Source organism: Ammodytes marinus (assembly GCF_949987685.1).
Source record: "Ammodytes marinus genome assembly, chromosome: 9".
NCBI classification, from domain to species: domain Eukaryota; kingdom Metazoa; phylum Chordata; class Actinopteri; order Uranoscopiformes; family Ammodytidae; genus Ammodytes; species Ammodytes marinus.
In genome coordinates, this window is record NC_137213.1 from 21,951,840 (window position 1) to 21,966,860 (window position 15,021).

At 43.0% G+C, this 15,021-nt stretch overlaps 1 protein-coding gene across 1 annotated transcript in view; it reads right to left on the reverse strand.

Moving 5' to 3' along the window:
- Positions 1-14,347, reverse strand: part of LOC307255657 (glypican-1-like) — a 70,731-nt gene extending 56,384 nt beyond the window's left edge. Inside the window, exons 1-2 of the mRNA XM_080034388.1 lie at positions 14,238-14,347; positions 13,531-14,081 (exon numbers count right to left, since the gene is read on the reverse strand). Coding sequence (XP_079890514.1) covers positions 13,531-13,690 — 160 coding nt within the window. The 5' untranslated portion in view covers positions 13,691-14,081; positions 14,238-14,347. The remainder of the gene's footprint in view (positions 1-13,530; positions 14,082-14,237) is intronic.
- Between the last annotated feature and the right edge of the window lie 674 nt (positions 14,348-15,021).

The following is a 15,021-nucleotide window of genomic DNA, read 5'->3' on the forward strand; positions in this document are numbered from 1 at the left end:
CTCACACATACACAAATAAACTTTATATGTGTGAATTCTAAATTGTTCATATCCACCCTTTATCTGTTGAAATGGGCCCCTCCATCATAGAACATGGGTCTGCAGACCAATCTACTGTTTTTACAGTTGCAGAGTAAAGAGTGCTACCTGTTTAAGAAAAATCTGAAAAATAATGTTCCTTCTGCATCTCAGGATTTGATATCTCTCTAGTCTCTAAAATTTCCTCACAAAGTGCACCAGATTGATGCATTTTACTTTAAAAAGGTAAAAAAAATTCCACCCACCCCCCAACAAGGTACAGGGTCCCTCCAACAATACCCCAAAATCCTGTGGGAAACACTGACTTCCTTAATATGTTTTTGCCATTAATTGTATGTATCCGTGTAGAAAATTCAGTGTACCTGACTGGATAGGGACAAGTGGGGGGCCCTTTAAGAGTGTAAGCCCAGGGGCCCATTATCTCATAATCAGTCTATGATCCTATCACTCAATTCCTTTGCAAAGGCAGTTTTTCACAAGTTAAGCTGTTCTTTCTGTTAGTAAATGCTGGCAAATGTGCCAAAAAGCAGTCGCAGAGATCTTGCAAGGGCAAAAAAATTTCGCTCGCGTCCGTGTGTTTTTTTTTTGGGAGGGGTGTGGGGGGGGGGCATCACTGACAATTTCTGCTTAGGGCACCCAAAAGCGTAGCAGCGGCCCTGCGCGCACACACACACACACACACACACACACACACACACAAAAACTGGTTGAATGACCCAAGTCAAAGCAGTCAGAGGAGACAGCAGAATCAGCTCTGTGTCCAAGGCATAAACAACAGTTCCTGACGTCACCCAACGAGAGCCAGGGCCGGAGAAAAGACAGCAAGCCAATTTATATAACAGTGTGAAAAAAATGGGGCTTTGCGATGAGCGGGACAGCTGTGCTTAATCAAGGGAACTAAGCCAAGAGAGATGTGAAGGGACACAGAAGGACTGCAAGAAGGTGAAGAAAGCTGGAGAGAGCAAGAGAGAGCTCCAGGGGGAAAGAGGAAGAGGGGAAATAAGGCTAAGGGAAAGGAAAGCAAAGTCTCAACTCTTCACTCATATCTCTCAAACACGGAGAGCCTGAGAAGGGGATGGGAAGATTTAAGCAGCAGAGAACTTAGGGCCGATAGAGAATTTCATACAGTGAGTGAGTACACAACTCTCCTGACAGAATACGACATATTGGAACATCAAAGCCTTGATGCCTTTTTTTTTTTTTTTTTGCAAAGAGTAATTTTGCCTGAACCAAGATAAGGGAAAGTAGTTTGCTGTGTGCCTTTTTACCAACCATACCAAACTTTCAACAATTTTTACTTTTCTCACCACTTTCCCATGGGAAAGACCATCAATTAAATATAAATGTTAAAGGATGAGAAATTAAATTAATGTTGGAAGGTAGCAGATTTCGAGGCGATATTCAACTGAATTTGACAACAAAAAATATTTTAACAACAAGCGTTCTCCAGAATAGCGGAATCTACCTTTTAACATCCAAAATAAAATAAAATGGACTTCTGTTGTTCTACGCTGCAACCACCAGACTCACGTTTGCTTGGTTTAGTCTTATCCTCTCCTCTCTCTCCTCTGGGCCATTTATCAGCAGACATCACATGACACAGCCCAGTCATTCATCCCTAACCTCAGAGTCTCCTCTGCCCAACACAATTTGTGATTCAATTTGACTGAGTAATGCCCCACGGCTGGAAAAGGAGGCTGGGAAAGGGCTTTGGCTAAGGGAAGGTATAAGGGTTCAGGCAACAGGGAACACGATGGCGACCGAGAAGAGTGTTACAGGGGCACCAATGCTCCTGCTTCACAGCTTTGACCATGCCATTTAGACCCATATATACTATAGATTTGCGTAACCAGGTTTACTACAAGACACAAGCATGTTGGCAGGAAAAGACACACACAGACACACAAATAGATGTGTGAGATGAAAATAGACGTTGAAAATCTGCCACAGTGTTTACTATACACCGAAGAAAGAAACAGATAAAACAGGACACATGAAAAGAATAAACAAAAATGACATAATGAGATAGGTATCGCTCTATAAGCCCTGCCTGTGCATCACATCCCTCTTTCACTTTATCTCAGAAGAAATGGGAGCGAATGCATGAAAGATTTAAAGACAAGGCCTTTAGGTCAAAACCAGAGCCTGGCCAAAAAGAGTCACACAGAAAAAAAATAGAGAGGCAAAACCTACTGTTACAATTGGCTATAAAGTGATTGGTTAAAAACTGTCACATCCAGACACACAGAGAGAGGCACATGCTAGCTAGCACCTATAGCACATGCGTGTACAGCTGTCTGTTTTTAGTCTCAAAAAGTGGCTCTAAATATGACAATGTTGAGAGAGCGATTCCAGTTGAAACACAGTGCTGCACTTACTGTCACACCTTGGGCTCGAGCAGCTCAGAAACATTTAAAAAATGTAAACGGGTTCAAGTCATATAACTGCCTTTAAACAATATGACAACCATCTTGCAAAAGTGCACTCTGTGTTCAGTAAACTGAGGCTTACTTTAGACAATGTTAGGCCAGCAGCTTGTTGAGTGGAATGTGTAGAACGTCCTCGATCAAAGCTTTCATCTCTTCACACACCAACTCTTGTCAAACTGACCTTCAATTAAGCACTTAATGTCCCACTATTTAAATGAAATTCATTATAATTATCCAAGCTCCTACAGATAGGCATACAGCTGAGCTTATCAGCTCCGAGTATATGTATCCACAATGTAATCCTGCACTGCACAAGCAGGCAGGTGGCTGCTAAATAACTGGTTCTTAGTTCCCTTGCCTGGTGGAACAATAGTTCAATAAACAAATGGAAACATAATTTTAAAAACACATTGTGCGCTATTAAAATCCTGCAAGCAGAAATAGCGCCGTGTATTTGCGGATTTAAGCAACACACTCGCACACTTTCACAAAGGACATATTCAAATATACGTTCACACACACACACACATACACAAGCACATTATACGCATAACAAAACACACAAGGCAGCCAACCATGCAGTAAGCTTGGGTTGGCAGAGTTCATTTGGAAGATGTAAAATATTTATGAGAAAGACTCTGCAGGGGAGGAAGAAGAGATGAAAATAGTGAGGGAGCAACGGAGGGATGGGAACATAACGAGACAAATTAAACGATGACAAGTTGGACCAACTGAAATGCCCTCTGCTACGGCTGAGCGGAAGAAATGCGAGCTAAATAAGTCATTGTCATTTCAAGTTCATTAGCTCACTGCTTGCCGTCTCCTCCTGGGAGGAAGGAGAGGAAGGAGAGAAAGGGGGGATGTAGAGGTATACTTTTACAGAAGCTAAACTCATATTGAAAAATTACATGTACTTTAAATACTCCTTTTATAACATGGATAAACTCAGCAATTATATATATATATATATATATATTATAGATGTTTTGTTTTTAATTGAATCCTTCATTGTAGCCTTTCCAGTTCCTTTAAACACAGCTATGCGAGTCAATTGCGGCTATACATGTGGAGCCAAACATAGCCCACAAATGTATCGAGTGATAGTGTAAAATTACAAACACATGAAAACTGATCTACATTTCCTTCCTTCTATTCTAAAAGTTCACTAAGTCAGATAATAAGGGGAATGGAGACAGACAGACAGACAGACAGACAGACAGACAGATGCAAACAGACAAAACTCTGAGGACTGGTATAGGGAAAAGTGGAAATACAAAAAAAAAGAAAAAGAAAATCTGCAATAAAATGCTAATCCTGTAGCAGCAAACAGGATGACAATTGACAGTAATTGCACATTTGCCCTCTGTAATTATGAGCTTTCTTTCGTGCGCCCCTCTTCTCTCATAAGGCCTTAATAATCCTCGCAGAGACTCCTCCGTCTCCGGTCGCTCTATACCTTCAGATCTAAATAGCCGAGCATGCATGGTCAAGCCAAATAAGCAAACCACCGTGAACTGCATGGGGCTTTTCCTAAAGCCACAAATAACGCTCGAGAGATGATGTCACGTTTCTAAAACCAGATCTCACTGTCTAATTACGGAAAAATGTGCTTAGGAAGCAACAAAATCCAACATTAGATGAGAACCTGGATTGGATTCAGAGAGAAAAAAGGAAGAAAGTTTTCCTTCACCACACAACTAAGAGATGCAGTGGCACACAGCTAGAACAGCCCATTTGGGTATTCTGCTTTGCTAGAAAGAACTAATGTTATGGGTGGGGAGGGGATGGAGGATCTCTGCAGTTTAAGCCAATTAAAAAGTTGGCGATCCCAAAAAATGTACCAGATGGGAGAGGGAGACATGCACTAGGATTATAGAGCACTACAGCCTGGAAAGAGCTGTGCTTGAATAGGCCTCAAGGAAACCAATAAAAAACAACAGCACACAGAATTCACTGTAATTACATTCAAATCTAAGAGCACAGGAAGCAAAAAGGAAAAAAAAGTTTAAAACTAAACAGGATGCCTTTTCTTTTTCCACAGAAACCTTAAATCACTGAGAATCAATTTATCTTACTCCCATAAGTCTTAGAGGAGTCTTGGGTTGCCCACCATGTGTAGCCCCCCCAGTGTTGAACTGTGCTCTGTACAAAACATATGGCTTTAATGTTCAGGCTATAAAAATGCATGGTAAAATTAGATCTTAAAAGATATGGAGTCGTAAAAAAATCATAGACAAGCACCAGAAACAAACAAGCAATGTTTTTTGAGGGCATCTGTGAACAACGCAGTAAATTTCGCATGAAAAATAAATTAATTCACAACTTCATCTGGTAGAACAGATAGGGGTTTATAATGAGATATATAACGCTTTAAAAGGCAGAACAGACTTAAGCGGAGAGAGAAAGAGAGGGGAAAAGAATTACGATTATGTAAAATGGTGGGGAATCGTTTATCTCGATGAGAAAAAACTGTCGGGGAATTATGTATGGCAAGTAGCAATAAAGCAAATATCACACTATTGTGTGCACCCACTTGCTGAGAGCAGCGGAAAAAAAACACAATGCTCCAAAATGAGCACTCTAAAAAGCCAAAAGAGGGAAGAGAGATGAAGAGAAAAGGGTCAACTGTTCTGCATCACCTATGATATCATGCTTTTGAGTATTGAAACACCTGGAATATCTCACACACACACACACACACACACACACACACACACACACACACACACACACACACAGAAATACGTATGCTATAACAGAAGGCTTGATAACTTGCTACAGCTTCTGTTATATATTCTCCGGATGTAAGCTCTTGTGTTTTTAATATAACGACCTATGTGTGGAAGAAGGGAGCAGAAGAGAGATGATTGCTTATCAAAGGGAAGTGTGTAGTTGAGAGGTATGTGTTCTGTTGCGCCCGTGTGAGTCCCATCTTTATTACATCTGTATTGTGTGTGTGCCAGACGTCGGAGCAGCGAGGTGCTGGACACATTTTCAGGCATTCAACAGATTCAAGAATTTAGATACAGGAGCCTGAAGGCAGTCTTTCCATCAAAGAAAATCCATCTCCTGCTATTTTGGCAATCCTATTGAGCATTGAGAGCTGGATCAATGTCAAACTGGAGGCAGTGATCAAAAGTGCGGCTGGGTTTTTTTACAAGCATAATTCAAGCAATCTAGGATATACTGTAACAAAGTGTTTCAGTCACAGTCTGATCCCAGTGTGTAAAGAAACACAACAGATTAGTCGATCAAATTGATTTGACTATTGACAGAAAAAAGTAGTTTTGACCTTTGGGAAAATGTTTATATATTTTTTTTTACTTTGGTTGACATTGTTGATACCAGACAATATAGATGAAAAATAGGTCTGCAACTATTTTTTTCATTATAGATAAACTTGCCATTAATTTAATAAATAATTTAGTCATAAAGTGTCAGAAATCGTTTCAAAATGCCCATTACATTTTTATCATCTCCAAGGAGATGTCTACACATGTCTTGCTTTGTCTTAATCAACAGCCTAAAACACAAAAGTATTTAGTTGACACACCTCACAAATACAAACCGGTCAATTAGCACATCGGCACATTTGAAAAAGCCGCAGCTCAACATTTTGGTCACCAAATTTATATTATAAATTACTTATGGTTTTTCAATTTTATTTTTTTCCTAGCTTTTTATTGTAATTGCCGTAATTGCATATGAAACCATCGATTGGTTCAGTGTATTTAATGATCAGTTAGGACAAATATGGAGTGGAAGTTTTAGGTTTGATTTATATGATGAAGAACATAACTATTACAATGTACCATGCCTCTGGGAGGAAAATCCATGAAAGGTGTTCGAAAATAATGGGAAAATTGAGAAAAAAGAGAAATTGATTTATTTTTTTATTTTTATTTTTAAAACTAAAATTAACAAATTTTAATTGACTAAAGGACCAATCCTCTGACTGATTAAACTTTACTCAAAAATAGTAGACACAAATAATGAAAATAATCATGATTGGTAACACAATGTAAAACAATTAACATTCAAATGTGTCAGTAAAACTTCCAAGAATAACCAGCCCGCTGAATTTGTTGTCATGGTGCCAGGGCCACAGCATTTTCCCTCTGGGATGTGTCTTAAGCCAAAGCACAAAAATCTCCCAACAAATGATCCAGAACACAGCTGCAGACATCGCGTATGTGTGTGTGTGTGTTGGTTAAGGGCGTGTCACCCTGTAAATTTCATACTGCATGCCCTCACTTAATATGGTGCCGGGCGCCCTGGTTTGGGTCTGTACCATCTGTCTGGCAGCAGTAGGGGCAAGAGGAGAGGTAGCTGGATCACAAGTGAAGCCGTGCTGCGAGCTTAAGCCAGTTCTTTGTCACTTTGAATGCTCACCTAGTTCAACGAAAGCACTGCTGGAGGGGACATGAGCCACAACTGCTTGGCGTGGCACGCATACATATTTACATAACTGGCGACAAGGCAAAACAAAAAACGCCAGCAATCATGCGCGCGCACACACAAACACACACACACACACACACACACACACACACACACACAGCAAATGGAAAGGAAGCAGTTTAATGACACTGACTATGGCTTTAGAAGTCATCACACATCTGTGGCATACACAAATGAATACAGTCTTTACTTATGGACATATTGGGCACATGCACACACATACTGTATCTGTGCCCAGCCTATCTCATAGACACGCACACACACACACACACACACACACACACACACACACACACACACACACACACACACACACACACACACACACACACACACACACACACACAAGAAGCAGTGAAGGGGCTTGCTGTGATGAGGGAATAATTCTCCTTTTGACACAGCCAGTTCCCTCTGAAGACAAAGAGGAGTCATACAGCAGCACACTGCAGCCGTCAGAGGAACAATACACATGCCCCCCACGCAACACAAACACACGCCTGTGCAGTGACACTGCAGCCCCCTGTGGTGACACAAAAAGACTTGCTTGCTCGTGCTGTCATCTGTGTGTGTGTGTGTGTGTGTGTGTGTGTGTGTGTGTGTGTGTGTGTGTGTGTGTGTGTGTGTGTGTGTGTGTGTGTGTGTGTGTGTGTGTGTGTGTGTGTGTGTTTGCTGTACGTGTGAACTCCTACCCTCACATTAGACAAGTGGCAGGGAACAAAAGGCACGAGGAGGAGAGCAAGAAGAGAGAAGAGATAGAGGTGGCAGCAGCTGCTATAGTGCATTGTGGTTAGGGAGGAGGCAGCCGATACATGCCAAGTTAGTGCACATTATTCGAAAAAACAATCATAGTCTCTTTTGGACATCAATTTCCTAAGCCTTTTACACAGTACAACACATTTTTGTAATTTTAGGGAAATCCATCACGGAAAATAGTGACAGGCTATGTGAAAAATCGTATGCCCAAAAATGAATCTGTTTGGGACTTGTAAAACAGGTTAAGTGTGCAATCTGTAAAAAGGTTTCTCAGTTCCCACACTACGCCGGGGTTTGGAGCAACTAAACATGTTTGGACAGATTGGCCTCCAGATTACATAAGGAGAGGCAGTACACAGAGCACGTTATTTGAAATGGAGCTATTTGCTTTTTAACCAGTTTGAACTCCAAACTCTTTTTCTCTGCTCTTCTTTCCCTACATATAGCCCCTGTCACAGGGCGGAGCAGGGACTAGCCAAGCCAAGTAGAGCAGGGCAGCCCCAAGTCCCAGTCAGCAATCCATAGGCCCTCTCGCTCCCTCTCTCTCTCTCTCTCTCTATGGTGAGCAACATCAAACACACCGTGGTCTGTTTCATGCTGCCTGCAGCCCATTATGGCTTAATGCTTCAAGAGGCTGCTTACTGACTTCAGCATTTTAACAACTCCGACATATTCAGTTGGTAGGCAGACACACACACACACAGACCCAGATGCACGGGATTCACACATGTTAAACTGCAGCAGAGTTATGAGCCTCCACACTGGGATGCAGAAACAACTGTTGCGTTTGCTTTAATCTCTCTCTGTAGAGTTAGAGCGACAGATGCATGGGGCTTTATGCCGACATTAACCTTCAAATAAGCCCCGGCACTCTTATCTGCAAGTCAGTTAATGAGTTCCTTTCAAAAAGGCGGCAATATGTAATTCAGTGCGATCAATTAGCTTTCCACAATATGGAGAATAAGAACACCACATCAGCAGGGTTAATTAATGGCATGGTGATAAAGCTACTGTCCAGAACAGCCACAATGACAATACTGCAAGCTTGTCTCAACAAACACACAGTATTTACTATTTACGGATAAGGTTGCTCTACCCCATCTGTCTAGGGCACTTCTCAAACATGCACATTCATACAAGTATACATACATACATAGTACTGTACATACATACACACATACACAGATAAAGCCACCGGGCCTTCTGCTATAGTATGGTAGGACAGCACAGGTGAAAATACAAACAATTTAGCTCAGTAAACCTTACCCATGGTAATACTTAAAGGTAACCAAATGCCTGTTGACAAAGTGAACATATTTATATTATCCTTAATGGCATGACAAAACATTGCTAAGGTGAGAAGAATTAGGTGCCACTCAAGGTCAAGCAGCCTCACAAGGTGGGGAGGAGGGGGGAGGGAGTCGCGGCCGAAAAAGTGCAAAGAACACACCAAACCGACTGCTGACTTTCCGTACACTCTGCTCTTGCGCGGGACGTAATGTCTCCGTAACAGCAGGCGGCGCTAATCTGTATTGTGGCCCGAAAAAATACGGAAGCCGGAAATGATGGGACGGCTCTCTAGACCATAAACATAGATAGAAATACGTATTTTATATTTATGGACCATAAAGAGCACCATTTTTAGCAGAGAGTGTCGAGTATGGTGTCAAGCAGTCAACAAGGGTTGATGCATGTGAGTACTTGCTGAACGAAACAAACAAACACGTTAAACCGATGGCTAACTGTTGTTAGCTGTTTGTGCTACCCGCCTCACTTCCGGGCTTCACTGATTTGCTAGCCCTCCACAAATCAAATTGCTCCAACTGAAAGACTGCCCGCTCAAAAGAAGCCCGACGACATCTACGACGACCAATTTTACGGCACACACCAAACAGATTTGTGTCCCCGCCCCCTCCCGACTCTACGACGGCGATTATCGGGCCGGTGTGTCCTGGCCTTAAGGGATAGTTATATGTCCAAGAGCTTAAATACATACACAACAGTGTTTTGAATGTTATTCTGGACCATGAACACTCAAGTAGATGGACCCTTTGGACTGCCGATAACGCGGATTGTGAAAGTATAGGCTGCTTGTAATAGCAATAAAGATGAACTAGAAGCTCAGGTATCCATTTAAATCGATCAGTGCAGTAATTTTCCAGTATAAATTCAGACCAGTATTTCTTCTTTTTTTGTGTGACCGCTTCCATTCTTTTTGCTCCTGTGTTGTTTTACAGCCTCTCCCCGGCTAACCAGCTATGTTTAATGCTGGCAGTGGACTACTCCTATGTCCATTTGACCTCTGGTTTTGGAAAGTGGTGGAGAAAGAAGCAAACAAAGTAGCAGCAAGTCCCTCATAATTAACCCTCCAGTCAGCGAGGCACAAGGGAGATTTTTTTCTTCCCGGTGTCTGAAAACTTGTGCTCTATTTTATCCAAGACGCATCTGCTATTTAACATTTCTAAACTTCCACCTTAATTCCAAGTCAAGCTGCTGAGTTCAACACATTCCCATACTTTATTTTGCGTTGTGGGAGAGACCATACTGATCAGCCCATATTTCCAGCCACAAGTCAGGCTTTTCAGTCGACAGCAGTTCCTAGCAGTCCTGGTTGAGTGAGCGAATCCCACTGTATCATTAGCCACACACTGGTTTGAGATGACACTTCAGAGTCAGGCTATAGCAACCGGCAATCAACAACAACACAAATACGGCATGGGAAAAAGCCAACGACTGTACACCAAAAATTTAGCTAGCCTTCCTGCAGATGTCTCTTGCAGCTTGTCTCTTTCTATGGCTTTATATGACATTGAGCATCTTAACACTCATTGGCTGCCAGCTGCTTTCAAACAGAGTCTGGCGCCTCTCTATTTAAGAGCCGACGAGAGAGAGAGGCAGATGAAGAATGGCATCCCCTGGAAGACAAAAAGATAAGTCATCAAGACTGTAATGATTGGGTTGGACAGGAAGGGGGCAGTGCAAGAAGGAGACGGACGAGACTCATAAAAATCAATCATCCATTTTTTGGGGTAAATAACCAACAAAAAGGGCTGTTTCTAAAAACTTATTATACTCGACCGAGTTTAACTATTATCATCGCATTCATTTGAAGAGCATCAATCAGTTGCACTTGATTACTTGCGAAGAAGGGTCACTTTTAATGTCAGCAAAACTATTCCCATGGTCCGGCGAACACTGCCGCAACACAATAATAAAACAAACAGCCTTCTTCCCCTTAACTCAATAGCTTTTCTTTTTTCGCCGTGGCTTCTCTCCAGGGCAATCTTCTTTCACCGCTGACCGAGCAAAACCAAACAGGGAACTGTGCTATGGGACTGCTGGGGATTCTTTTTCTTTTACTTTTTACCCCACTCCTGAGTAGGGATGCAGTGTTCTTTCATTGCCCCCCTCCCCCTCCCCCTGAATGGGTGGGTGGTGATCTACTCTAGCATGTCACCTTGAATCAGGCCCAGCCAAAGCCAATGCATTAAGAGTTGTTGTTGAAGCCCTGGTGGGGTCTCACAGCAGGAAATATCCCTCTGAAAATGTCAGCTATCATCCACCACATTCAGGTGGGCTCATCGTTTGGAGACATAAGTTAAAGCTTTCATATTTTACTAAGGCCGTTTAATATGCCAGACTGGAGCAGATGATCCTTTATTTATGGTTTAGAGAGCCAAGAGACGGGAACAGGGCGGGAGAAATATTGTCACCAAACGCCCAAATCTCCTCTTTCCTCTCTCCCTCCCTCTATCGCTCTCTCTCAAACCTCTGCACCTCTTTTCCCCTCTCAGTTCATCATCCATATCTCTCTCTATCCCCTCTTACTGAGAATGGCATTGACCTCAGACTTTTGAGTGAGCTCCACATCATCGATTAAAACAAGAGGTGGTGTTGTGACAAGACAGATGACAGACGTTTGGAGGAAAAAAGGGGAGTTCTAAAAGGGGATCAGGTCTGGCGTTAATTCTGTCAAATGATTTATTTAGTACGGTCAATCAATTAAATAGGTAGTGTCCAGTAGTTACTTCTTCTTCAGCCCCCACGCTACTTTCATGATGTATGGGCGCGATGACAGATGAGCTAACAGTTTCATCAGATTAGAGCCACACCCTGAAATCTTACAACCTCTCTCCTATCCTATCAGTGCAAATCACAGAGAAAGATATGGCTTTGTATCGGATATCATGTTCCTCATTAATGCTCTCTTAAAGTTGCCTTTATGCAGATTGCGGTAGAAAAAATCATCTAAAATCTAACATCTACAGTATCAGGTGAAAATCATAACCTGCAGCATATACAGTATACTATTTCTGTGAAGAAGACACAATGCTCTCTCGGGGACCGTGAGTTGGATCCCATGTGCTATTAGAAAATAGAGCAGTGGCTACTTTAGGCTCATTCTGACTATGTGACCTTTAGGGGAATATTGCATAAAGTCACCCTTGTATGTCTCAGTGCCATTCAACCTGTATTCATGGACAAACATCTCTGCCTTCACGAGGGAGGAGATTAGTTGATCTGCTTGTAGTGCTCTGTGGAAAAAAATGAATACGAAGTGCAGAAGGGGCTTTTTAGGAAATGGTATATTGTCTGATAGGGAAGGATTGTAGCAGTCTTACAATAATCTTACAATGTATGGGACAATACAATTCAAGGTATGCGAGTTAAAAATGTAGTTATATTATCCTTAGTGTGCACAGGAGAGTGCTTGTGTAAGCTGCTGAATGCATGGTCACAGTCTCCTGTCTTGTCCATGCAAGTATGATACTGTAACTGTAGAACCTGAAATTGCAGTAAACGCTGTGTGTGTGTGTGTGTGTGTGTGTGTGTGTGTGTGTGTGTGTGTAAGAGGGGCTTGTGACTGTCTGACATCAGACCATGCGATGACACAGTGTGAGCAGCAACATCATATTTGCAGGGCTACGGCAAACGGTCAAGTGCCTGGCCGGGACTTTTCTAAAGGAAGAATTCCCCCCGCACAGAGTCCAGACATCATGAGTAAGATGAAAAGATAAGGGAGTGCCTTCAACCAGAAGCAGCTTAAGAGTTGAGTGATAGGGAGAGTGAGAAGTGAGAACAGAAAGAGAGGTGCTGATCCTGCATCTGTGTTTTCAAAACAAATGGGAAGGGGACTTTCTCATATTTTTCATCAGGGATCAAACAAGCCAGATTGCCTCCGACATGTCTGTACTGTCTTAATGTGTGTTTTTCAAAGCAGTGTTTCATCTTGGGAGAGATAGCTGAGAGCTCGAGTTCCTCTGCTTTACCGCGTGACACAAAGTGAGTGTGACTACAGGTTCTTAAAAAGGTATGAAGATAAAAAAAACCTGGGTTTGATGAAGACACAAAGAAACTAAGTACCAAAATGCTGAAGTTTAGAAGTGTGTGGTTAAGGGGACATATTGTTACGTTTCCTGCAGTGATGTGTGCACACTGGGCAATTTATTTTAAACAACTGCGCACAAAGCTAAAAGACCCATTCATTTCCAGGATCATGCATTCCTACATGATAAGTCAGATCTTAAACAGACCAACACACACTCCTGCTGCAGGTGCCACTTTGGCCTCAAAATAGACTAACATTCCTAGGGGGACTTGCAGAGGGATTATGCTTCTCAGTGGCAATGGGTTTAGAGCAAGTGTACATTGCTCCGCACACATACAGTAGTTTAAACATGTACTGCTGTGTGCTATTTGGACAGAGCTATAGATGATCCTGAAAGTGTGTTTGGGTTCAGGTGTAAAGATCAGATTTGGGTCCAAGCGAATGAGTGCGCAAAACATGACCGGTAGCAGCAGACTTTGGACAGTCTGTATAATAAAATATGTTAAAAAAGGAGCTTACCTGATATTTCAGACTGAGGGACACCATCCAGAGAGAATCCTTTCCCGGTATAAAACTGCCTGATATCCGAACAACTCCGGGCTTTGCTGGTCCCTTTGTCCCCATAGGCTGGTGCCGTTAGAGAGCACACTGCCAGCGCCGCTATGATGAAGGTATCCATCCCAGCCGAATGCTGTGTAGCCGATGTGGACTTCCGAATCAAGTGCAAATCCGACCGCGCGAGGTGAGAGCGACAGTGTTCTTTTTAGCGGAGAGCAGGATACTCCCAGTTAAGTTACGTCGTGTCAAACCTAGGGGCTGATTGCTGCTGTGCGTAAAATATATCCTCCACCTTCCCTTTATCCCGCTCCTCCTGCCCCTTTGAGTGCGTCTGCTGCTTCTACCAGCGCACGGAAGCGACTCTTCTCAGCGCTGAGGTCCCGTCTCTTCTCAGTCGTTATAGGAGCTGTATTATTGCACCCCAAAGATAACTATCTTAACGCTTTTCCCGGGATGAGTGCAGAGCTCCTCTCTCGCGTCCCCACTGTTTGATGAAGGCTGTTTTGGTTCACCTAGATAGAGGGAGAAGCAAGAAGAGAGATACAAATAATTAGGTTGCGCATTTACAGCCGAAATTATTTAAAGTCGCGTCAGTAGCCTAAATAGCACTGTAAGTATTGGCGCTGACGTTGTGCAGTTATGTCAGGGGTCTGTCGCTGCACGCCTACCGGCTAGACGGCCCGGGGGGGATCCGAGTAAAAAAAGAGAGGTGCGCACAGCCAGGAGGAGGCAGCTACTGCAGTTCGTTTCCAGCTCAGTGTATTTTTCTGAACGATGCTATGCCAGCGCTGCCACTCTGTGGTATGAGGAGGAGGCGGGGGGAGAGAGAGAGAAGTGGGGGCCGGGGGGAGAGAGAGAGAAAGTCGATGAGGTTCTCTTGCGTTCCATTTCCGTTTCATTCCGTCTCGTCCAAATATTATTTTTAGACATGTTTTCAGAATAACATTAGGCTACTGTCTAACGGGTTTGAGTAGTGGGTTTAGTTTTGGAAAACATCTGTCGTTTTTCATTGTTATAGTCGGCGTGTGTGTGTGTGTGTGTGTGTGTGTGTGTGTGTGTGGTATTAAAGGTGGTCTGGTTCTCAGCGAAAGAATGCGCCCTGTACGCGTCCTGACAGCTTTATCTCCACCGGGCCAGGTGTCACAGGTGAACTGCGGGCGTTCCTTCGACCCCAGGTAGTATACCCTCCCACCACCACCAGTGGGCTACGGGTCAACAATGCTGAGGAGGACCTAGTCTCATCCACTCTTCAGAGAATCAGAAGGGCTATACATGTATGCGCGAATCACTCCTCAAGGTGCAATTAAAGGGCAAGTCAGTACCTGCCCTGAGCCGTTGCCAGTTTACCTGTCACCTGCTGCTGGAAACCTTCCTTATCCGAGTTTTTGTATGAGTTGCTTATTAATAAAGCAAGCATGAAATGTTTCTGAATAATTTCAGGCTTGGCTAAGC